This window comes from Zootoca vivipara, chromosome 8 (assembly GCF_963506605.1).
Source record: "Zootoca vivipara chromosome 8, rZooViv1.1, whole genome shotgun sequence".
Classification (NCBI taxonomy): Eukaryota; Metazoa; Chordata; class Lepidosauria; order Squamata; family Lacertidae; genus Zootoca; species Zootoca vivipara.
Window position 1 is genome coordinate 65284040 of NC_083283.1, and position 23447 is coordinate 65307486.

Below are 23447 nucleotides of genomic sequence, written 5' to 3' on the forward strand. Positions count from 1 at the left end.
ATTCTGCTGTTTGAGCAATTATCAGAGATACATTGCATTTGCTATGACTACAGTCATAAGTGATACTGTAACTTAATTCAGTAAAATATGTGTAACATACAAGGCATGATTTCACAACCGCACGTAGAAATAGAATGTGATTCTATTTCATAGAAAGATCACCAGGTCAAGGGCAATGTTTCATTTCATAACTTTTAAGAAAACAGGCTTTGTGGTTGAAAAATTTATTAAAAATTAGTCATTTTGCTGTCCTATTTCTCCAGTTACCTACCATTGTACAGAGAAGAACAAAGTACTGGTGACACTTGGCTACATATTCTGAAAAACTAAATTGCAGTATCTGTGTGGAGATGTAAGTTTTCTGCTTGCCTTCGGCTTGTTGGACCTGCCAATCATGTGACAATGTGTAATTCAAGTTGCACATCTTAATTATATCAGAGAAAAGGGTGTTCCTACCATTCTGTAGGATTGCAAGATAAAGATTCAACTGCACTGATGCTTTAGGCTGGGCTCTTTTTCCATTTCTATCCCATCTTCCGACTGAATTTCCTTCCGTTTCAAGTTGGGTTCAGCAAATGGCTGACACATTATAGTGCAATCTGCAAACTCGATGGCTTGTTTAGGTCACTCAGGGCTGTTTCTCCATCAACACACTTTGCTTGGTTGCCTAACTTTTGATGATACACAGCTGACGATGAACTTGTTCCACTGAAAACCATTGTGCTTGAGGTGATGTAATTTGATACAAAGATGCTTCATTTGTGAAGACTCGTTCCCATTTTCAACCACCATCAAGTAATAAATACGCAGGCATGAAGTGGCCCCTGGACTAGAGATGGGGCCTTGTGGTCCTCAGACGTTGCTGGACTATAACTCACATAATTTTTAAACATTTGCTATGGTGGCTGGGATGTGATGAAAATTCCAAGTGCAACAACATCTAGAGGGACCACCAGTTCTACATCCCTTCTTTAGAGAGGACTCGTGCAAAAGCTGCCACAGGTCTTTGATCTGATCTGTGGTTTTCATTATTACTACCTTAGCAATTTAGAGTTCTTACAGGTGAGCACTGGTGTTCCACATACATGCAAATCCTTTGCAGCATCCACATGATGTCATTGTCATGAAAATGCCAACCCATATTCCACCACCACTACATAATCCACATTTACCTTTTCTGGGGGAATCCCTTAAATTAAAAGACAATCCTATTGTCAATACCCATCTATGGTATCCCAGTGATCTGTTTACAATATTAGGTCTCTGTCTTGAAGCACCTTTGCAAGCACTTCGGAAAGAGAGCTGAGAGGCATTCCATCCGGACCAGAGGAATATGGTATCAAATAACAACAACAACAACGTGTTTTTAATATTCTGTTGGGAGCTGCCCAGAGTGGCTGGGGAAACCAGAGGTATCAAATTATTATTATTATTATTATTATTATTATTATTATTATTATTATTATTATCATATGAGACCATATTCCTCTGGTTTATTATTTATTATTTATACCCCACCGATCTGGCTGTGTTTCCCCAGCCACTCTGGGCGGCTCCCAACATAATATTAAAAACACAATAAAAGAGCAAACATTAAAAACTTCCCTAAGCAGGGCTGCCTTCAGGTGTCTTCTAAAAGTCGGGTAGTTGTTTATTTCCTTGACATCTGACAGGAGCGCTCTCCACCTGGTTCCCTATGCCCTGTCACCTATAGAACTTCTCAGGATTCCAAAAGATGAAAAGTATTTTGACAACTCGTTGGGAATCTCCTTCCATTCACAATCTAGTTCCACGGATGTAATTTTTGTCTGAGCTGCTTCGATGAACTGTTGGGCTGCCATAATGCAGTCCAACATATTATATCCTCTGGATTGTGATGTGTATTACAGATTGATCGTATCTCGAATAAAATGATGATAGCACTAGAAGTCTTTTGCACAAATCCTAAGAGCAACCTAAAATGTTGCCGGAGGGGATTGTTGGGCTGATTATGCAAACCTCGATTGCAAAGGAAGATAGAGAAGAAACTTAATGGGACTGTTTTGGAAGACATATTTCTGTTGGAAACGAATAAATGCAGCATCCATAGTAGGCCATGATCGTAAGCACATCTGCATGGAATTCGAGTTCCACTGAAGTCAAGGAGACTTGTTTTCACATATATTGTTTCGAAACGGGGAACCACTTCCTCTTCTTTTAGTTGCTTCTTCTTTTATGAATGTTTTTCTCCACAATATTCAAGATTGCCGAAAAACCTGGGGCAATTTTCATTTTAGAACAAAGAACTGAAGATACGCACTCCAACATGTTTATTAAAGGGTGTTTTTTAAAAACAAATAAATACTTATACCATAAAACAGGACATCAAAGTGCTTTTGATGTAAAGTTTATTTAGCAGGCTCAGCTTTTTCCTATGATTGTACTAATCCACATAGATCCAACGGCAATACTATGTCTATTTAAACTATAACAGGAAGAGCCATGGGGTGATCATCTACACAGCTTACATGAAAGAGACATGTGCTCTTCACAGCAAGTTATGATACATTATGGGAAAAATTCACGTACTTCAAATATTGTCTGCTGCTTTTATGAAATCTGTAAATAAAGTCACTTACTTCCATGATACAGGATTTCACCAAGGTGAAGTGTATTCTGTTATTGTATGCCATATTAGTAATGCAGAACATGGTTCTGAGCAAAGAATTCCAAATTTTCCGAGAATCTAAACTGTCTGCCATGTAGATGAAGAGAGGAGATTTCTAGTCCACCAAAGTCTCATTGAGTTCGACTGGGCTTCCTCATCTAGGATTGCAGCCTTAATTGTGACTTTGTTGTATTTAGATGAGCTGGTGATTAGCAGGTTTTGAGCTTGATTATTTTAGTGGGGCTATAAAAAAAAGAATAACTAAACTATGCAAGAAATTCTTGGCTATAATATACAGTCATACCTTGGAAGTTGAACGGAATCCATTCCAGAAGTCCATTCAAATTCCAAAATGTTCGGAAACCAAGGCACGGCTTCTGATTGGCTGCAGGAAGCTCCTGCAGCCAATCAGAAGCCTCGGAAGCCGCACCGGACATTCGGCTTCCAAAAATAGTTCGCAAACTGAAACAGTCACTTCCAGGTTTGTGGCGTGCGAGAGCCAAAACGTTCGAGAACTAAGCTGTTCAAAAACCAAGGTACGACTGTACTATGAAAATCTATGGGCTACAGTACAGTTCATATAGCAGAGAAGGATCCTGAACTGGGGACTGGGGCTGTGAAAAGAAAAACAAATGCCATAAACACCAGCAACAACAAAAATCTGTGGTAATTATGGGCTGTGTAGTAGATCAGAAATAGAATAGGAAGGAAGGATGATTTTTGAAGGGAAAGGAGAGCTTTTTTCCCCCATTTGGAGGAGATATATGAATAAATAAATAAATAAAAAACCAGCAAGAAATACTATCCCAAAGTCCTTATGCCGCAGCAAGGTTACTGTTTATGATTTTATTGCAGGTTGTACTTTTATCGTTTGAAATGTGGCTTATTGAATATGGCCAATGTAAATAGTGTGGCCTATTAGTAATAATTAAACAATGTGGGGGTAGGAGGGAGAAGGGAATGGAAAAGAGAGAGAAATCAGGAGGTGCTTCCGAATATGCCAGTTGCTAGGGAACTTCCATGGGAGAGAAGGTGATTGCCCTCCCCGTGTCCTGCTTGTGGGCTTCACAGAAGTGTCCGAGTGGCTGGCCTCTGTGGGCTTTTGGTCTGATCTAGGAAGACATGGCTTGCAGGGCAGGAAGAGGGCAGTCAATGGGGGCAAAGGACCCGAAGGGGAGAGTGAGTGTCTGCTTGTTTGCTGACAGCATGGGGTTGACTTTTAGATCCTTTACACAAAAGCTCAGAAGCCAAAGGGGGTGGGAAGTGTACGCTTTAGTCACAAAAGGTGGAAAGGTAATAAAATAAACATCAAAAGGTAGGCTTGCCAGGTTCTCACTTCTCGGCTACCACTTACAACAAAAGCAGGAAAGAGGAGGAAACCTACCCTCTAGGCCCTGCCGTCGGGGTTCAAGCACACAAGACTGAAGGCAGGAAGCCTTTCCCTGAAACTTTAACACAAACACAGGCACTTGTGAAGGCAACTGGCGGGGGAGTGGAGGAAAAATCAGGTCTCGTTCGGGGAAAATTAAAACAAAATAGCTATGAGTTGCATAGGGGCAAGCTACATGTTGCACGTTGCAAACTACCTCTGAGAGAGGGGGAGGGAGAGAGATCACTCCTCCTTTGCAAAATGCCCTTAGAATGAGAGGTAGAGGTGGTAGGGATGTGTTTTACCCTTCCCCCTGCCAGCCAATTTACCTCTGCCACTGACTGCACCTCTACTAATATTACTCTAGACCTGCATTTACTTCACAGGGAAAATTAGCTAAGGGTGGTGGGTAATCGCTCCCCTTGCTTGTCCCCTTTTCAGGGGCTTTGCAAGGGAGAAGTGGTGGTTGGGGACTTTGTCACATGCATCTTAAGTGTAACATGTAGTTTTCCCCAGAGCAAAGTCAGTTGTAGTCTTCCTTTGTTCCTACTTTCCTCCCTTCACTCCACCTATAGTGGTTACTCTAGGACAAGGATGAGAAAATTAGGTTCTTCCAGTTGTTGTTGGAGTACAACTCCCATCATCCCTGACCATGGTTCCAGCTAGCTGGAGTTGGTTCCTGAGTCCAGCCACATCTGAAAGGCCACAGGTTTCCCATCCGTGGTGTACTGGCTTGGACAACTCTGAGACAAGGCAAATGAAATGCTGACAACCACCAACTCACAAGACTGCAACAGCATATGGCCCAGAATAGTTATCTCGGGGCTTACTTCTTGCCATCTTTCTAACTACCCAAGTTTCATGTACATTTACATGTTAGTGATGGGCATGTAGGAGGTTTCTTGAGGAAGGCTACCCTTATGATGAAGCATAGTGAAGCTTCAACATGCAGAGGGCAAATTTTGATGTGAATTAAAAGTAATGTCCCCTAATCTGTCAAAAGACAGCTGCTTGGGGGTGGTGGCCATGGCAGGATATTGCTGCAATCTAAATTGGGTGAGGAATGTGTGTTCATCACTGATCATTGACCATGGAGGCTGGGGCTGGTGAGAGCTGTGGCCCAACAACTTTTATCAGCCCCACGGCAACATCTGGAGGGGCACAGTTTCTCCACCCTTGATTTAAGGGATCTAATCTATGATTCTTGAACATCTGCTGCAAATCAAAATAGACAGTAGAGAACTAGATGAACCTGATATAGGACAGCTCCATATGTCCTTATAAATCAGCAGTGAAGGCCAGCCCTACCATGGGGCAGAGTGGGACAGCTAATTGTGACTTCCATGGAAGAGCACTAGTTCTTTCAGTTATTGTGTTGGATCCTGCTCTCTGGAGCAGAAATCTGTTACCACTAGCTGGACGCTCCACAGGTGGCAAAAGGGGGAAGAATTTCAGCAATTCACCCTTTTCTCAACAGGTCTCTGTGCCCCTCCAAAATAAAATCCTCTGTAGGATTGGAAGACCCTCTGGAAAAGGTGGAAGATGGCATAAGAGTTCCAGAGGGAGATGTAAAATTCTCATCCTCCTCTGGATCCTAGTCACTTCCACAAATGAGAATTTGTCCTCCCTTTACATCCGACCCCTTGTTTATTTTTGTTGACAAGGATGGAGTGATATGCTTGGGTACACTATGTGCCTTGACCTGAGGCTAAGGAATCATTCGCCGCTCCATGTCAGGTAGCAAAATACCTTGAACCAGCCCTAGCTGTGTTGCAACACGGCTCTTAGTTTTGTTTTTGCAGAACGTGTAGCAAACTCTCTTTTCCTTCGTCAGATCCCTGAGATCTCTGACTACATGTTGTTTCCTCAGTCATACCGATCAACCCAAGCCGATGAGTCTTACTCTGGCATCCAAACAAGCCACCTTGCGAGAGGAAGGAAGTGCAAGGACCGTTGTTTGGAGTTCCTTTCACCACTCCAAGCTTCCCAGTCAAGCTGGTGTTGATGCAACCATCAAAGTACGGCTTGCTTGAGACTTCCAACACAGCACTACCTACTCAAACACACCCATAACACATTGGCGAGGTGGTTGCTGCTGATTCTTCTGTGATTGTTCCTACAATGGTTTCTTCTGCCCATGTTGTTCGACTTCCTGGTATTGTTTAAGCAAACCACATATATACTGAAGAGAGCCCTGATGGATCACCCCAAAGGCCTACCTAGTCTCACAACCTGCTTCCCCACAGTAGCCATCCTTGTGGCTATGGGAAGCCACAAACAGAACCTCCCTTCCCTGCTGTTTGTTCCCCATCAACTATTATTAAGAGACATGGAGCCTCAGAACCTGGTAGCCATTGATACCCTTGTCCTCCATAAATTTGTCTAACTTCCATTTTAAAGCCACTGAAACACATGGGAGTAGCCAGGTTTTATGTTAGGGGGAGGTCAGGACACCCAGCGGTCCTATTCCAGAAAAAAGGTACCTGCAACACAATTGTTCAGTTCACGGAAGCCACACCTATCGCTCAGTTAGGTTGCCAGTTGCATCGCTAGAATGTGCCACGACAACATCCAAGTGACCTCAGAGAGCATTTCAGTTACAAATATTCTGATCATTTCTACTTTTAGTATTTTAGTATTTTTATATATTTGCTTTATTTAGGGGGACAGCTGCCCCTCCTTCGCCCGCCCGCCCAGCTATGTCCATGCCAAGACGGTTGGGGGCCCTTGCCACAACTTAGGGAAGCAAGTTCTGCAGTTTCACTGCGGGGTTCTTGAGGGTGATCAGAATGGAAAAGCCAACTTTAAAGTAATATTAATGCCACTGTTTGAACATTCAAAGTGCTTTGTATGCCTTATCCAAGCACACACAGGTCCCGCTAACCAAACACAATTCATTTCCTGTAAATTGTTTGTTAGATGAGTATCTGCATTATGAGCCAATGGTTTCCATTGATTCCTATGGGAAACTTTCTTTTTAAAAAAAATGAAAAAAAAATTAAACAAATTTAACAACATACATTGTCAATCAATACAGCCAAATACATTTTTCCCCTTTTTATACCCTCCCCTCCCTCCCTCCCTCCCTCCCTCTCCCACCCTCCCAAGACTTCCCTCCGCTCCCCCCTCTGGTTTGCTTGCACATGTTATTCTCTGCATGTTATAAAATTGTACATATCATTGCCTTATCTATCATATGTTCTACTAATAAATTGTGGGTGTTTATTCAAAACCTGCCCAGGAGTCCAGATCCTTTTGTTGTCTTTTTAAATAGTTTGTAAAAAGTTCCCGGTCTTCTTTAAAGTCACAGTTGTCCTTCTCTCATAGTTTATATGTCAACTTTGACAACTCTGCCTAGCTCATCAGTTTTTCTTGCCATTGTTCTTTCGTCGGGACTTCCTCATTCTTCCAACCTTGTGCGAACAAGACTCTTGCCGCTGTTGTAGAATACATAAATAAGTTTTTGTTTTCCTTGGCAGGTCTTGTCCTAAAATCCCTAACAAAAATGCTTCTGGTTTTGTTTTGTTTTAACAAATGTCCTTTTAAACATTTTTTTTCAATTCATTATATATCATTTTCCAAAATTTTCTAACTTCTCTACATTCCCACCACATATGATAAAAAGTACCTTCTTTTTCTTTACATTTCCAGCATTTATTTAACCCTGTTTTATAATTTTTTTGCCATTTTTACTGGTGTAATATACCATCTATACATCATTTTCATGTAATTTTCCTTCAAAAGAGAATAATCTGTGAATTTTAAATCTACTTTCCAGTTTTCCACAGTCCTCAAATTGTATATTGTGTCCTACATTTAATCATAACCGATTTAACCTCTTCATCTTTCGTTTCCCATTCTAGAAAAATACTACCATATATGCTTTCTTCAGTATTTTCACATCTTCTATCACTTCCTTTTGAAATCTAGAGATTGTGTAGCTAAACCCTCCCTTTCTGTCTGTCTGTCTGTCTGTCTGTCTGTCTGTCTGTCTTCCTTAAACATCCCATTTAATTGTCTATAATGCAGCCAACTCTGAAAATGGTCTTTAATTTCTTCATATTCTTTTAATTTCCATGTACCTTCTTGTTCTTCCAATAAGTCTCTATATGTAGGCCATTTTCCATTTTTGCCAAGCGGTTTGAGTAATGAAACTTCTGTTGGTGATAGCCACCAAGATGTTTTCTGTTCTATTGGATCTTTGTACCTTTCCCACACTCTAATTAATTATTCCCCCCCCCCGACAAATTTGGAAATATCCTTTTGCCATCTTTTGAGGCCGTCATCCTTAACCATTACTGAGACCGTCTGAAAAAGAAAGAGCATTTTCGGCAGCGCATTCATTTTTATTGCCACAATTTTTCCTAGCAGGGAGAGGTTCATTCTGCTCCATATTTCTAGATTTCTTTTTATCTCCGACCATACTTTTTCATAGTTGTCTTTATACACATTTATATTTCTTGTTGTTAACCATATCACTAAATATTTTACTTTTTATGAATTTCTATCTCAATACTTTGCACCAAATCTTTTTTCTCTTCTTCTTTTAGATTTTTAACTACTAATTTAGTTTTATTCCTATTTAATTTAAATCCTGCCACTTTCCCAAATTCTTGAATTTTCTCTCTTTTTTAAATTTAAAAAGTAAACTTTATTAATTCATTCTTTAAAACATGTACAATAAAAGAAAAATATTTGTACAACAAATCCATATAACAAATATAAGAATAAAACCACTTCCCAACTCTTAACGTATCGCTTACTTCTCATATTCTCCGTATTCTTGAATTTTCTCTATTACCTTAGGGAGAGAGTTTTTCGGATCCTCTACCGTAATTACTAAGTCATCAGCAAAGACTTTCAATTTAAATTCATTCTTCCCAGTTTGTTTCCCTATAATCTCTTTTTCTGCTCTAATATTTCTTGCAAGTACTTCCAGGACCATGATGAACAACAGCGGTGACAATGGACATCCTTGTCTAGTTCTTTTTTGTATTTTACATTCCTTCGTTATCACTTGATTTACAATTAATTTTGCATTCTGTTGTGAATATATTGCTTGTATTCCTTTTATAAAAAAATTATCCACAATTAATTTCTTCCAGCAGTTTTCTCATGAAATCCCAGGACACATTGTCAAAAGCTTTTTCCGCGTCTATAAACATTATTGCCACTTTTTTTCATTTTTTACCTCCAGGTATTCTATCACATTTAAAATATTTCTTATATTCTCCTTCATTTGTCTATCTGGAAGGAAACCTGCTTGATCCTGATGTATATATTCCTATGGGAAACTTTATAATGCATTCCAGGCCATGGAATTTTGACCCCCAAAATAAATTTAAAAAACAGGAAAACCGTCTGAGGAAGGGGAAAGTGCTTATTTGTCCAGTCGCTGTACCTCCCTCCCTTCATTCCTTGGCCAACCAATAGAAGGCAAACAAGGAAGTTTTTAAAAAATTCTGTTTGGATGTCTGAATCTGTGGTGTGTATAGAGAGGTTTGGTTACTAATTCCTCGTGTTCAGATAAGTGAACTTTCGCATAGCAAGCAATCGGAAATTAGGGTTTGTGTGTAGCAGATAGGAGGCTGAAGCAATAATTACTTGCCTAGGATCATCTAATGAAGTCCATGGCTAAGGAGATATTTTAACCAGGAATGAAAGTTTCTAGCACACATTCTTAGCAATGTTAAGTACACCAGCTAACAAGAATGTAATATTATATGAAGGTTTGAGTTTGGGTCTTCTTGGCAGAATCTGGTTGGTGATTTAGATTGCTGAGAATCTCGGCTTTTATTTACAAGGGTTACATGCAGCCCAATCCTATGCATGTTTACTTGGAAGCAAGACCCACTATATTCAATGGTGCTTACTCACTGATAGGTGTCTATTGCAATGTAAATGACTCACCCTTCATGCTTATAAATCTCTTGTTAAAAAACAGATTGTAACCTGCACAAGTTGTCTGTTATTCTTGAATGCATTCCAAGCATGTTCTCCTAACCAATATACCGCTCCTCAGTTAGTCATACAGTTGCATTTTAAGATATTGCAAATTGCTGTCAACCTATGTAATTAAGGTGGGGAATGCATTCAAGCAAGCATCTGTCCCACAAGTTTTTTTCCCCCAGCAAACACACAGAAACACACACACCATCTTCTGTCATGCCTAATCTCTTGGAATTATCCCTGGCTTGGTTGAAGCATAAATATATAATCTATAGAAGAAATCCAGGCAAATCTGAAACCTGAATTCACGTGTGTACAAAGAAATACTAGCTGGTTTATCAGCAGCTACCAATTGCTTCATATTTGGGTTTTGGAGAACCTCCAGCAGAAGGGAGTTTTAAAGTAGGGGTGCTACTAAGCCCACCTCATATTTTGGTACCGCAGACAAAGGATGCTATGATGAAGGAGTCTAGCCTAAAGCATATTTACCTAAATGATCAGGTATCATTTGGAAAAATAGTCATGGTCACAGTTATAAATAATGATGTACCTAACACCATGGATAACTTGATGTATGAAATCTATTTCACATTAGTGCTTCGAAAATATGCAAGAAGTGTAACATTTCACAGTATAATCTTGCAAAGAATGTAGCATCTTTCACCAGCAACTTCAAAAATCAGAGAGGAACCGTAGCCAGTCTTGGGACATCCATCAGAGTTTGTTGGAAATCCACCAGTGCAGCATTTGCAGAAGGATGTGTACGTCATAAATTTTATGGTACTACACTTAATTTTTGTCAGGGCTTCATTTATTATATTAATTGCTTTTAAATATAATTGAGATTTACATGCAGCCTAAGGAAACAGTCCTAAACAAGCACTTCTAAACTCAGGTTTCTGAAATTAAGAATCTGGTCCTGTGCCCATTTACTCCATTGATCCTGTATAAACATTATAGGATTGCACTATCAACCTCATTCAACTCAGTGGAATGTACTTCTGAGAAAATACACCTAGGATTGGGTCACGTGAATACTTATTTGGTTGGAATCTCCCCTGAAATTCCTAGGACTCCATTTCAAGTAAATGCGCTTAACAGACATATTGCACATTGGCCAAAAGACTATGGAAGCCGACATCTTTGTACTTAAGCCAATTTCCTGAAATGACATTGCCACTGACATTCTGAAATGGCAAAATGCCAGATTCTCTGCAACTGTAGCATGCAATCTTTGGCTTGCCTTAGTGAACATTGTAGTGTCCCTCAGTTTAAGCAACATTCCAGTCTTAAAATGGGCTGTGCTGAAAATTTCTTCTCAAAACCTGCCCAAAAGATCAAGAGAGTGGAGGTAGAAATTTCTCTGAAATTTTCAGGAAGGGGTTTCCACTTACCTTAGTTAACCTCGTGAAGAGGCAATTTTTTTTTCTTGCTTCTGGATTTTTTTCGTTAAAAAAAATATGCTTTCTTCACAATTTCCTGGCAGGTGCACTACTTAGAATGACTTAGGAGTTATACCAACACATAGCATGATCACAGAATCATAGAACTGTAGAATTCGAAGGGACCCCAACAGTCATCTAGTCTAGCCCCCTGCAATGCAGGAATCTCAACTAAAGCATCCATGACAGATGGATGTTTCTCCCAAGGCATGCCGAGTGGCACGGCCAGTGAGAGGTGCGGCAAGACTCTTGTGCCCCATAGCTTCCCATGGGCCTCACTTCCTGGCAAGAGACCCATTAAAGGAATCACAAACTATGGGAGCACACCAGGTCACAAGAAAATGCCATAACTGCACGCTGGTGTACCTTAAGCCACCATAAAGTTACACTGGATCTAAACCCCATTCAGCACTGGGGCTGCTGCTGCTCTGCCTAAGCCTGGCAGAGGGACAACCCTTTTAAAGAGTATTTTAGGCCAGGTTGCCAGGTCACATGACTGAGCTGAATAGACTAAGTGCGCCCTCTCTGTTCCAGCCCCTACCACCCTTTTGAGGGACTTATACCTGCTTCAGCTCAGCTATCTTTGGCTCAGCCCCAGTTGAGCTGGGACAGGGGTGCCAACTTGAACAAAATATTGGGGGGGCAGGTAAGCCCTGCCCCACATAATCAATCACATGATGTGGTGCACGCACACCATTTGAATGACAATGCCGATTAACTTGGGGGGCGGCCCCCTCAAATATTTTATTGGGATGGGGGCAAAGACCTCTCGGCCCCTGAGAATTGGCTCCTATGGTCCAGGGTGAATGAGTATCTTTAGCTGAGCAAAGGTTAGGAGCTTAAAACACTGAGCCAGAAATGCATGTACTGTATCCTTAAGCTGCTCATCACAGTGATTCTTGCCATAGCATTGCCTACTACCTCTCAATATTTCCCCATCACCACCTCACAGGAAAGTAGTAGGAAAGCAGCCACTCTTTTCAGAAGGAGTTAATATTTTGCGAGAAGATTTTGTCCTAGCCTTTGTTTTAAAGCACAAAGCCCAAGTAATGCACCTGGAAAGCCGGACTGGTTTCAATGAAAGAACTAAGCACGTGCCAAAATCTCTCATGCTGAAATCCAATGCAGTTTTAAAGTGATTTAACTTTGGTTGAAATTTATGAATCATTTGGAATATACCACTGAAGTCAACTGCCCAAGAGTGGGTACAATGCACTCAAAGCATGTTTAAGTCCCGATGAAAAATGAAGGAAAGTGGCAATGGGACTCAAAGTGCTGGATTGTGCCCGACATGTTTATTTTTCACAGTTTCATTTTTCACAGCTGTAAGAAATGGAGAAAGCGCGAAAATAAATGTGGACATTTCAAAATTCAAATAAAAACAGAAAATGAATCGCAAGTCCAGACAAACCACAACACTCTTTTAATGAATTTTATTTTACTACGTGAATACCATTTGTAAATTTAAAATATCATTTTTTCACTCTGGCACAAAATGGCAGAACAGCAGTCGTGTGTTCAAGCAGCTTTCATTTACAGACTGGCAGTAATAAAGTCAGTCCTGGGGACGCTTTTACACATTTGTGACTTCCATTGTCACTTTGCTATATGGGGGGGGAGCACAACGAGTGACTTCTAGGAGCATCCTGTTTTTTTGAAATCATTGCACAGCATTTGGCTCGTCTGGCTGAAGATGGTGATGCCTACTGAATTGAAGTATTTATCAATAGTATTTATTTCAAGGGTCCAAGGGTCTCAGGCTCTCCCTCACTGCTTGCAAAGAGGTCATGTGGCGAATTTCACAAACCTGGGTCTTTCCAGTTGTAGCCACCATACCACACAGATATAACTTTCAGCAGGACCACAGTGGATAACATTGCTCTCCCCATGTACACCCATGATTGGGAACGAACATTTCTTTCAGAATCCTATGATTATGAATATTAATTGCATCTATACCCTGTCCTTCCTTGAACTTGGGGCTCATATTGCATCCCTCACCCCTCTACCTTCACAACAACCCTGCCAGCGTATTCTCCAACATTTCTCAGATGAAAATAGGGATGCCCTATATTCCATAAGAATAACTATTTATACCCTGTCCATCTGACTGGGCTGCCCCAGCCACTCCAGGTGACTTCCAGCATACATAAAAATGTAATGAAACATTAAACAAAAAACTTCCCTATACAGGGCTGCCTTTAGATGGCTCAGGGGTCAGGTAAGTCCATACCCTCCAACATTTATCTGATGGATAATAGGGACGTCCTAAGGAAAAGTGGAACATTCTGGGATTGAATCAGGGGTTGTCTCCAGAAAATAGGAACAGTTGGAGGGTCTGTGTCAGGTAGTCAATCATTAGCTCTCAGCCCAGGTCCAGCCGAGAGTTTCAGGAGTGAGTGGGCATTTGAATGGACACTCTAATCACTCTCTTAGTTCTAATGAATGGTTGCGAATTCAAAGTTCAGAACTCAAAACCATAATAGGAAAGTGTTGCAATACCTTCTATAGGAGGCTGTGTGTATGTATTTCCTAACTGCAAAGTGATTTCTAAGATAGGGGGGGGGAGAGAGAGAGAGAGAGCACCATCCCGCAGCAGGTTGGACTCTGCCACCTATAAGTCAATTTGCACTTTACACCTGAGAAGAGTAACCTGCTATGCAAAATGGGAGGAGAAGGGGTGGGGCCTGACTGGACTCCTTTCATTGGAGGAACCCCAAGGAGAGGGCGGGACTTGGCCAGAGCCAAACAAACAACCTGCCCGCACCAGCTTTCCAACAAGCTCTCCCTGTCAACCAGGCTGTCTCTCGGGAGATACCTACCTTTGTCTGGCTTACCTTGCATCTCCACCCAGCAGCCGCTCGGAAGCCTGGCGGGGGGTAGCTCCGCCTCCTCCTCCCCAACTGGGCTGAGCGTTATAATGGGCTGGCCTGAGAGTAGTGGAGAGAGATAATGACAATGCCACTTAATGACAACAGCCGCTCGAGGGTTGCTATCGCCAGCAGACAGCTTGCAAGCGCCAGGCTCTTCAAGCGGGAGCGCCACTAACGTGGGGGAAAGGAGAGCAGAAAGACGCAGATTCAGCGCATCAGGTTTCCATTTTTCTTTTTTAAATCCTGAGTCAACTTGCTGCCGATCTTCCCCTGGAAGCCTATGAAGATCTAAGAGTACACTCCTAGAAAGAGAATCGCACCACCAGGATATATAGTTTTTTTTATAAAAAAAAAAGTTGACGCAAAGTTTATTCAGTCACCTGTTACCTTCAGCTTTGCGTCTGAGACTCTCAAGATAAAATACCACTGGCTGCGGGGGAGAGGAGAGAGCGCATCTTCCTCGGAAGGATCCTCCCCCACGCGGATCAGATACTTATTTTGGGCCAAAGAGAAAAGACTACCTTCTAGGGATCCAGGTGGGAAAAGCCAGCAGAGGCTGGCCTTGCTCAACAACGCACCGTCAAGGACTGCCGAGAGAAAACGCTTGAAAAGCAGCCGACTCCACGCAGGCTAGGAGCGCAACGTGCTGGTTTTGATTTCGAAGAAGGCGACTTGGGGTGTGGAAACAAACCCCCTTCTTGCTCACAAACTAGGGGGGGCAGAAAGAGACCTCACCGCTACATTCCGCCCCGACACCCTTTCCCAAAGGAATTCAGGCTTCGGAAACTTCTCCCGTAGCTCTGCTTTTTTGGGGGGTTGCTAGCGTGGGAACCCCGATTTTTGCTCTCTTCCTCCAGGGAGGCGGAGACATTGCTCTGAAGCCGCGAGACACATTCTGTGACTCCCCCGTGGAAGAAAGGGAACTGTCGCCCCTTAGGGGAGCCCCCACCACCACCGCGTTAAAGGAGAGATGCACCTCAACTTTTGTTAGCGTCCCCTCTCCCCAGAGATCCGAGCCTACACCGCCCCATTGCTGCGCTTGGAAGGCCCACTGATCATCCCTGGGGAAGAAGAGAACCGTGGGCGGGGGGGAGCCGAGCTGGGCCCCTTCGAGGCTGGAGGCGTCACCATGAAGCTGGAGATCTTCGCCCCTCGTTATGAGGACAAGCTCAGCAGCGACCAGGAAAGCAGCAGCGCGGCGTCGCCACTGCCCGGCGACAGCGAGCTGGGCTCCGACGGTGATTGCGCCGCCCTCAGCCCGGCCAGTGGCATCGGGGCCTCTCCGCGCCAGGGCTCGGAGCCTTCGCCCGGCAATGCGAAAGCAGCGCCGGGGAAGCCTTACACGCGTCGCCCGAAGCCTCCCTACTCGTACATCGCGCTGATCGCCATGGCTATCCGGGACTCCGCCGGGGGGCGCCTGACTCTGGCCGAGATCAACGAGTACCTGATGGGCCGTTTCCCCTTCTTCCGCGGCGCCTACACGGGCTGGCGCAACTCCGTGCGCCACAACCTGTCGCTCAACGACTGCTTCGTCAAGGTGCTCCGCGACCCGGCCCGGCCGTGGGGCAAGGACAACTACTGGATGCTCAACCCCAGCTCCGAGTACACGTTCGCCGACGGCGTCTTCCGCAGGCGGAGGAAGCGCCTCAGCAGGCCCGGCCCCGCGGAGCCTGCCCAGGCGCACCAGACTTCGGCCTCGCCTTCTCCAAGCGCCGACCACGAGCCCCAGCCAGCGGTGTCCGGGACAGCCACGACGACGGCCGCCGCCTCGGTCTCGCCGTCGTGCTCCTCGTCGGGCCCGAAATTCTCCAGCTCCTTCGCTATCGAGAGCATCTTGAGCCGCCCTTTCCAGCCGTCCGAGAAGCAGCAGCAGCAGCGCCCCGCAACCCCAGCGGGAGAAAGGGGGATGCTGTGGCCCGTCCCGTCGGGCTACTCTCGCCTTCTGCCCCAGTCCGCCGTCTCCTTCGGGCTCCTTCCTCCTCCTCCTCCGTTCCCACCCGCGGCGGCCTCTTCTCTGTACTCCTACAGGCTGCCCGACCCGCTCCTCCTGGAGGTCTCCGCGGGGGAGGCCGGGGATCCCCACCAGCTCTTCCCCCAGAGGACCTCCCTCCTCGCCTCTTCCACCGCGGCCTCGGAATCGCTGCGAGGGGTCCCGCTCGGCATCGCTCAGCTCTACTGCCCCCTCCGGCTGCCCGGGTCGTTGCAGCAGGTCTATCGGCCTTATCCCACGGAGACCCTACCGGTGTAACCGTAGAACTAGCCAAGCCCCCTCCCTCATGAAGGGGTGACTTGAGGACAGGCGATGGGAAAGCACACTTTTATTTTATTTTTAATCAAGTGACTGAAAAGTACAAAGACTCTGTGCCTTAAGGATGGATTTCCCCTGAGACGAAAACCCAAAGTCATTCGATCTGATTTTAACCCGAACTTTTAAATGGACCAGAGTGTCTCTCTCTCCTGGCAATAGTTCCCTCCCTGCCGATAGGTTTGGGGGCGGGAGCGGGCATTCATCCAATTTTTTTGTTTCCCATTCATAAGACTAGGGGGCGCGCCCAACCCGCAGATTTTAAGCCATTTTTATAGCCGTGAGTTTCCAGGGTGAACCTCCTTACTCTGGTATAGTCATTAAAGCGCAGTCCTGTCTTCTATGTTTATTCCGAAGAAAGGCTGCTCAGCGGGTCTTATTCCGAAGTGGGCGTGGCAAAGGTGGCATCTGCGATTATCCAAACCGCTTTCTCGAGAACTCTGTATACAGTACGTATGCTGCAAACTTTAGCAGGGTTGCCAACTTCTTGGTGAAAGGGGCTCCTGTGCCTTTAGCAGCCTTGATGCTTAGTCAGACTGCTGTCAAACGCCCCAAAACTGGGCCAGTAAAAAGTTGGCAACCCTAAGAGCTCCACTGATTTCAACAGAAACTACCGGTAAATACAGATGGAGGGGGGGCAGAGATTAAGCCCCATTTAACTCAAAGGGTCTTGTTTTTTCGGGAGGGTAACACAGTGTTGTAGTCAGTAAACCTTTACTCAGAGTAGACTCTTTGAAATGGATGAACCTAAGTTTATCATGGTAAGAGTTAGTTGACTACAACCCACACACAGCAGGACTGCAGCCTGCGCTCCTAAGCGTACATTCAAGTTAGGGATCGACCCATTGAGATTCAGGGGAACTTACTCCTGAGTAAGCAGCCAGCCGTGAGACTGAAATCCGCTTAAGGGTAGTCCCAGCCAGCAAGTTGGGGGGGGGGGGTAAAATCACAGGCAGGGGGAAAAAGGAAGGTAGGTTGTGAACTTGCGTGGGGCGAATCCCTATTTGCAATATCCATCGTTCAAAAACGAATGACTAAAAAAAAACACCGCCCCGATTCTAGCACATATTTACGCAGAGGTAAGCATGTTTGACTTCACATCTGCGTAGCCTCTAGATCCGAGATGCAGTGAACTGGTGAGATTCCCTGCTGGCGAGAGATCAGTCCAGTCCAGAGAGATCTAGCCCAAAATGTGGAGGGCGACAGAAAAGACAAAACAGCTTTTATATTTATTTAAATAGAAGCCTCTTTCCGATGGGGGGGGGGCTTTGCTGGAAATCGTGAACGTAGGCAATGCCTAACAGAGTCAGGGTTTCGTTCCTAAATTCTTTATACGTTTCCTCTAGTTTCCGAGTACTCCGAATACAGAAGGGCTCTTTTAAAAATGCACGTGTGAACCTTTCCAGAATGAGCACTGCGGTGAGCCTTTCGTGGAAGAGGGAGGGGGTTAGGGGGTAACTTATTTATAACTTTTTTATTGTTTCAGCACATGCTGCCGTTGCTTTTTATTTTTTTCCAATGAAAGGACAAATTTGATATTTGGGGTGTGTGCGCGGGAGTCTGCTAAAAGTTGATTCATAACCACCACCACCACCCGCCCTACAAAAATAAAAAAATAGGTTTCTGTGACTATCCAGAGATAGCCAAGCGGAACCTTGATTTTTAAAAATGCTGCCACCGAAAAGGAAGACTGGTTTCAGGAAATGTGTCTGTGGTGATGTGTGTGCATGTGCGCGCGTTATGAAGCTGTGGATCCTGGTTATTTTCAAATAAAAGTTGGAATGGAAATTATCAAGTGTGTGCTGACTTCTCTGTGCATAGCTCAAGGGGGTCGTGGCGGCTTCACTGAATGCATAGGAGGCAGAGAGAGAGAGAGAGATAAAGCGCCAGGGTGGGAAACACATTCACCAGCAGCAGCTGGGACCTTGTGGAAAGCATCCCTGCTAGATTTGCAGACGCTCTGTTTGAAATCGACATGGGCCACCAAATATTAGACATCGCAGATGTGGAGGCAACCGGGTACAGTTCCCTATCTAACCATGCCTGGTGGTGATTATAAGCGCAGGTGCAGATGACATCAGTTTCTTAAGATTGGTCAGTCTTAAGATACACTGGGAAAAGGTGCGATCTTGTCCCAGGCAACCCACTTTGTATACAGCTGGGGTGGGGTGGCGTTGGGCGGCTGCGCCAAGAGGATGGCGCTGAACATAGCTGTAGGAAGCTGTATTTGTTGCACTGCTGCCTGTAGCTGCTCTTAAAAGACACAGATAATGATGATGATTAATAAATTTGTATACCGCCCTTCACCCGAAGATCCCAGGGCGGTTCACAACAGAAAAATACATAATACATAATGAAACAAGAACAAATCAATAGTTTCCCCTCCCACAAGCACATTTAAAAGGGCCTGGGAAGCAACCGAACAACGGGTTGAAGAGACAAGATTTCTCCTGGTGCCTTTGTCACCCCAGTGATCGCTAGGGTTGATTCCGCTGATCTGAGTGGTAGGCGGGTGTCCCCTTCCTCTCACTGCCATAGCTGCCAAGTTTTCACTTTTCTCGCGAGGAAGCCTATTCAGCATAAGGGAAAATCCCTGTAAAAAAGGGATAACTTGGCAGCTATGCTCACTGCTCCATGTGCATGCCCCTCATGAAGCTGTGCGGAAGAGGCAGACCATCACAGATACGGTAGGAGTGTACCGTTCTTCGGTCAAGGATATAGGATATAGGATAGCTGCGCTATGAAGGCGCCAGGCAAGCCTTCCAAGGGGGAACAGTCCACAAAGGGGAGCCATCGCAGAAAAGGCCTTTTTCGTGTTGCCCACTCTCCGGACCTCTCCAGGGAGAGGCACACGAAGAAGGGCTTCAGATAATTATTGGAGGGTGTTGGTCGGTTCAGCTGGAGTGGGGGAGATGAGGGAAGGCGGCAATCCGGCCTTGTCTCTGAAAGGAGGCGTCCACACTTCCATCACAGGCCGTTTCTACTCGGAGCTAAATCTGCAGTAGGCTGACTCAGTCAGTCATACACACCCAACACACTCACACACTTCTCGTTTGAACCCAAGGCGAGGTGCTTCGACGCACTGCGCGTGTCCCATGGAGAACAGGGCGAAGCGATTCATTTCCCACCTAGAAGGCGTAGTAAGACTGAAGCCTCGGGGCTGCCATGGCTTGCTGCTGAGAAGCCGGCTGCGGGCCGAGGTGCCCTAGTCCTGCTGAGTCAGCCATTGGCCGGCCAGCTGGCTTGTAGTCAACGGCGGCGGCAGCAGCCAATTGTTGCATTCTGCCAAGCCTAAAACCATTTTTGGAGAGAGGAACAGCCACCTCTTAAGTTGCCTGACAGCGGGCATTCCTACACACGTCGACTCAGAAGCAAGCGCCAGTGAGTTCAGTGGCCTTAGTTCTAAGTGTGTCCAGGATTGTAGCCTCGACTTTACTCTTACTCAGAATGCAAAATATTCGACAGGGCGGGCGGAGGCGTGGACAGAGAGAGACCGCTTGGCCAGGGACAAGCCAGAGTTGAAACCTAATCCTTTTGTGCCGCCTGCCAGATTCTCCAGGAAGGTTGTCGGGGGACAATTTGTTTATGACCTCTTGGATTCGAGGTGGTGATGGTGTTTGCGTTTTCAGGAATGCAGTTCAGGCGGCAGGGCGGGTACCTGACCCGGGGAATGTTTTCTTGCTTAGAGTATGTGGTAAATTTAGAAAAATGTACACAGGATGGAACAGCTGAGTCCATCCACAGGCGAATTCCAACGCAGCTACTCCCCATCTACTCGGGAGTAAGTACCGTTGATTTTAAAATGAGGCTTACTTTCAGGTATATAGATTTAGGACAGCAGCCTTAGTTTTAACCGATTGTGAAAGGAGATGGTTGCCCTTTTCTTACGCTGGAGGAATTCTATTTAAGTCAATAGAACTACTCCAACACTGGCTTAATTAGGAACCGGAGCTTTTATGGTTTCAGGATGCAATCCTATACACACACATTTGAGAGTAATTCTCACAGAGCTCAAATAGGACTTGCATTGTAGAAGACGTCAATAGGATCCGGCTGTCAGTTCCAGTAATTTGACATTACCTTAGCGCCCCCATCACCATCATTAAGGCAAATATCCTAACCAACTAGTTGGGGAGCGGGAAATCTGGCCTAAAATTGATTTTATTTATTTTAAAAGGGAACAGGATGGGAAAGGCAACAGAATTGCAGAAGTTGAGGTAAAAACGTCCCCTGCTGATTTTCTGGTTGTTACAAAGACACAACCATCATTGATAAATTTGCTATCTTTTGCTCGCTCGCTCGCTCCTTCACAATCGTGTTGGTTCCAAACAGCAGCAGTCCGATTCTTAAGGGCATTGTTTGAAAGCAACCCTCCCTGAGTAAGTCAGGGGTGTCCGAAGTATAAAAGCAAAGAGGTTCCACACCTTTTTTTTCCATCGCATTTCTTCAATCAGGCAGACAGTGGTGCCAAACCTGTGCGCTCCTTTCCCAAGCAGCCACAGCCCGCCTCCCCCAAGAGAATAGGCCACTTTTGCGTGCGCAGATTGAAAAACGATGGACAGGTATCATTCGAGGCTGTGCGCCTTTATCAAGTGCAGCATTGCACACGCTATTGAACGAGATTACATTGCGCTCTTAGCAAGGAAAACCTCGATCTCGCATTCATTGGCAGGAGAGCTAATTCCATGACAAGGTGAATATTTCTTCGGCGCCTTTTGTTTAAAAGTTTGCCCTTGTTTTCGAAGACGAATGGACAAGTGTGAATGGACCGAAGACGAATGGACAAGTGACGAATGGATGAGTGCATAGCTGCCAAGTTCTCCCTTTTTTAAAGGGAAATTCCCTTATGCTGAATAGGCTTCCTCGTGAGAAAAGGGAAAACTTGGCAGCTATGTGAGTGTGAATAGACCTTTTCACGATGCCGCCTCCCTGGGGGTATGTATGATCTAGCTGAGATTCCAGCATTGCAGGGGGTTGGACTAGATGACCCTCGGGATCCCTTCCAACTCGACAGTTGAAGTTCTATGAATCTATGTGCCGTCTTCCCGTCTGATTGAGGGCTTCCTTCACTCGGTTGTTTACACAACGCTAACGAAGGAGTTGTGAAACCGTCTCTTTTTCTTTCTCCGCGAGCAATAAAACAACATGTTACGATGTTATGTCTATGCAAACGCATCTTAAGGCTCTGGTGCACGAAATACGTGTCAATCAGTCTTTCTCCTGAGATTTTATCGGGGCCCTTTGTGAGCGATGCAAAACGCGCAAAATAGGAGACGTTCCCTCCCCACAAAGTCCATTTCGCACCAAGTTCGCTTCCAGTCCAGAAATACCCATAAAACAGAAGAACGAAGCCACAACAATCTTTAGACTCGCCCAACCTTAGAAGACTACTGTATTGTTTCCATTAAAAGTGCTGTTTAGAACCTAGACGCTGTTTTTGGCAAAACAGCCTCCAAAAGCCCCCCCCCCAATCTTTTCCTAGGGATGGTTTTAAGTTGGAGCCGAGTATCCTCTTGAAAACGAATCGCATTCTAACGCTGCAACCTTAAGAGAACTTACTTGGGAGCATCCCCCATTGAATTCAATGGGACTTCAATGGGGCATGGCTAGGACTGCAGCTTGTGTCGTCCATGGCACTCAAATTAGGTAGCAGCCCCTTCCCAGTTGCCATGCCTTTAACAGTCACATGGCAGGCAGAAATTCAGCAGGTGATGTTTCCCCACTATATAGATCAGGGGTGCCAACTTGAATAAAATATTGAGGGGCGGCCCTGCATCACATGATGCAGGGCAATGACTCCATTTGAGTGGCAATGCCCATCAACTTTTGGGGGGGGGCTCAAATATTTTATGGGGAAGCCGAAGGCCCCCTGGCTCCTAGGAATTAGCTCTTGTGATATAGATGCGGCGATTGACCAGGGTTCAAATCCCCACTTTTCCATGAAGCTCACTGGGTGGCCTTGGGCCAGTCACTGCCTCTCAGCCTATCCTACCTCACATGATTGTTGTGGGGATTAAATGAGGAGGGGGAGAATCATGTGCGCTATCTTGAGCTCGTTGGAGGGAAAAAAGTGGGATAATAAATAAAATAAAACTTCTATCGCCTAGAGATTCTGTGGTACACAAAATTTGATAATGAGCCCATAAATGGACTCACGTGCTTTTCCCACCCCCCACCCCACCCCACCCCCATGGGCGTGGCGCGGGGCAGGGGGCAGCTGCCTCCCTAAATCAAGTAAATAAATAAAAATACTTAACTAACTGACTTATTTCGTCACAGATAACTCGGTTTTGCCCTCCCTAACATAAAGCCTGCCCCCCACAAAAAAACTAAATCCTGGCTAGTGAGTCCCCCTACACGTTTATCCGTAGAATCATAGATTGTGGAGTTGGAAGGGACCACCGACCGGGATAATCTAGTCTAGCCCCCCGCAATGCAGGAATCTTATTGCCCAACATGGGGCTCCAACCCAATTAAGTCCCACTGGGTTCCGTGTGATCCAGCCTGAGGCTGCCACCTTGTATACTTTAGCCTGGGAGTAAACCCCACTGAACTCAACGACACTTAATTCCGAGTAGACAGAATTAGCACCGCTCAGAGCTGTTGGAACGAAGCTTATCTGGCTGCAAAGAGAGGTGTGTGTGTGTGTGTGTGTGTGCGTGTGTGTGTGTTTAGCAGGGAAGATGGAGGAGCGAGTCTCCCTTTCCTTTCCAGCTGTAAATCAAGCCTGTCAGATGGCAGAGACGGATGGGGCGCCCAGCACCTGCCCAAACACACTCCAGCGGCAGGTAAGCAGAGAGCCAGGATACTTTTACATCGGCGTGGCAGCCTGGGTGGAAATTACCCTCTCCAGAACAGAGAA

General features: G+C 45.1%; 1 protein-coding gene across 1 annotated transcript; it reads left to right on the forward strand.

Moving 5' to 3' along the window:
- The first annotated feature begins 14197 nt into the window (after positions 1-14197).
- On the forward strand, positions 14198-18390 carry FOXQ1 (forkhead box Q1). Its single transcript, XM_035126206.2, has one exon. The coding sequence runs from the start codon at positions 15410-15412 to the stop codon at positions 16526-16528; it is 1119 nt and encodes a 372-aa protein (XP_034982097.2). The 5' UTR covers positions 14198-15409; the 3' UTR covers positions 16529-18390.
- The last annotated feature ends 5057 nt before the right edge of the window (positions 18391-23447 follow it).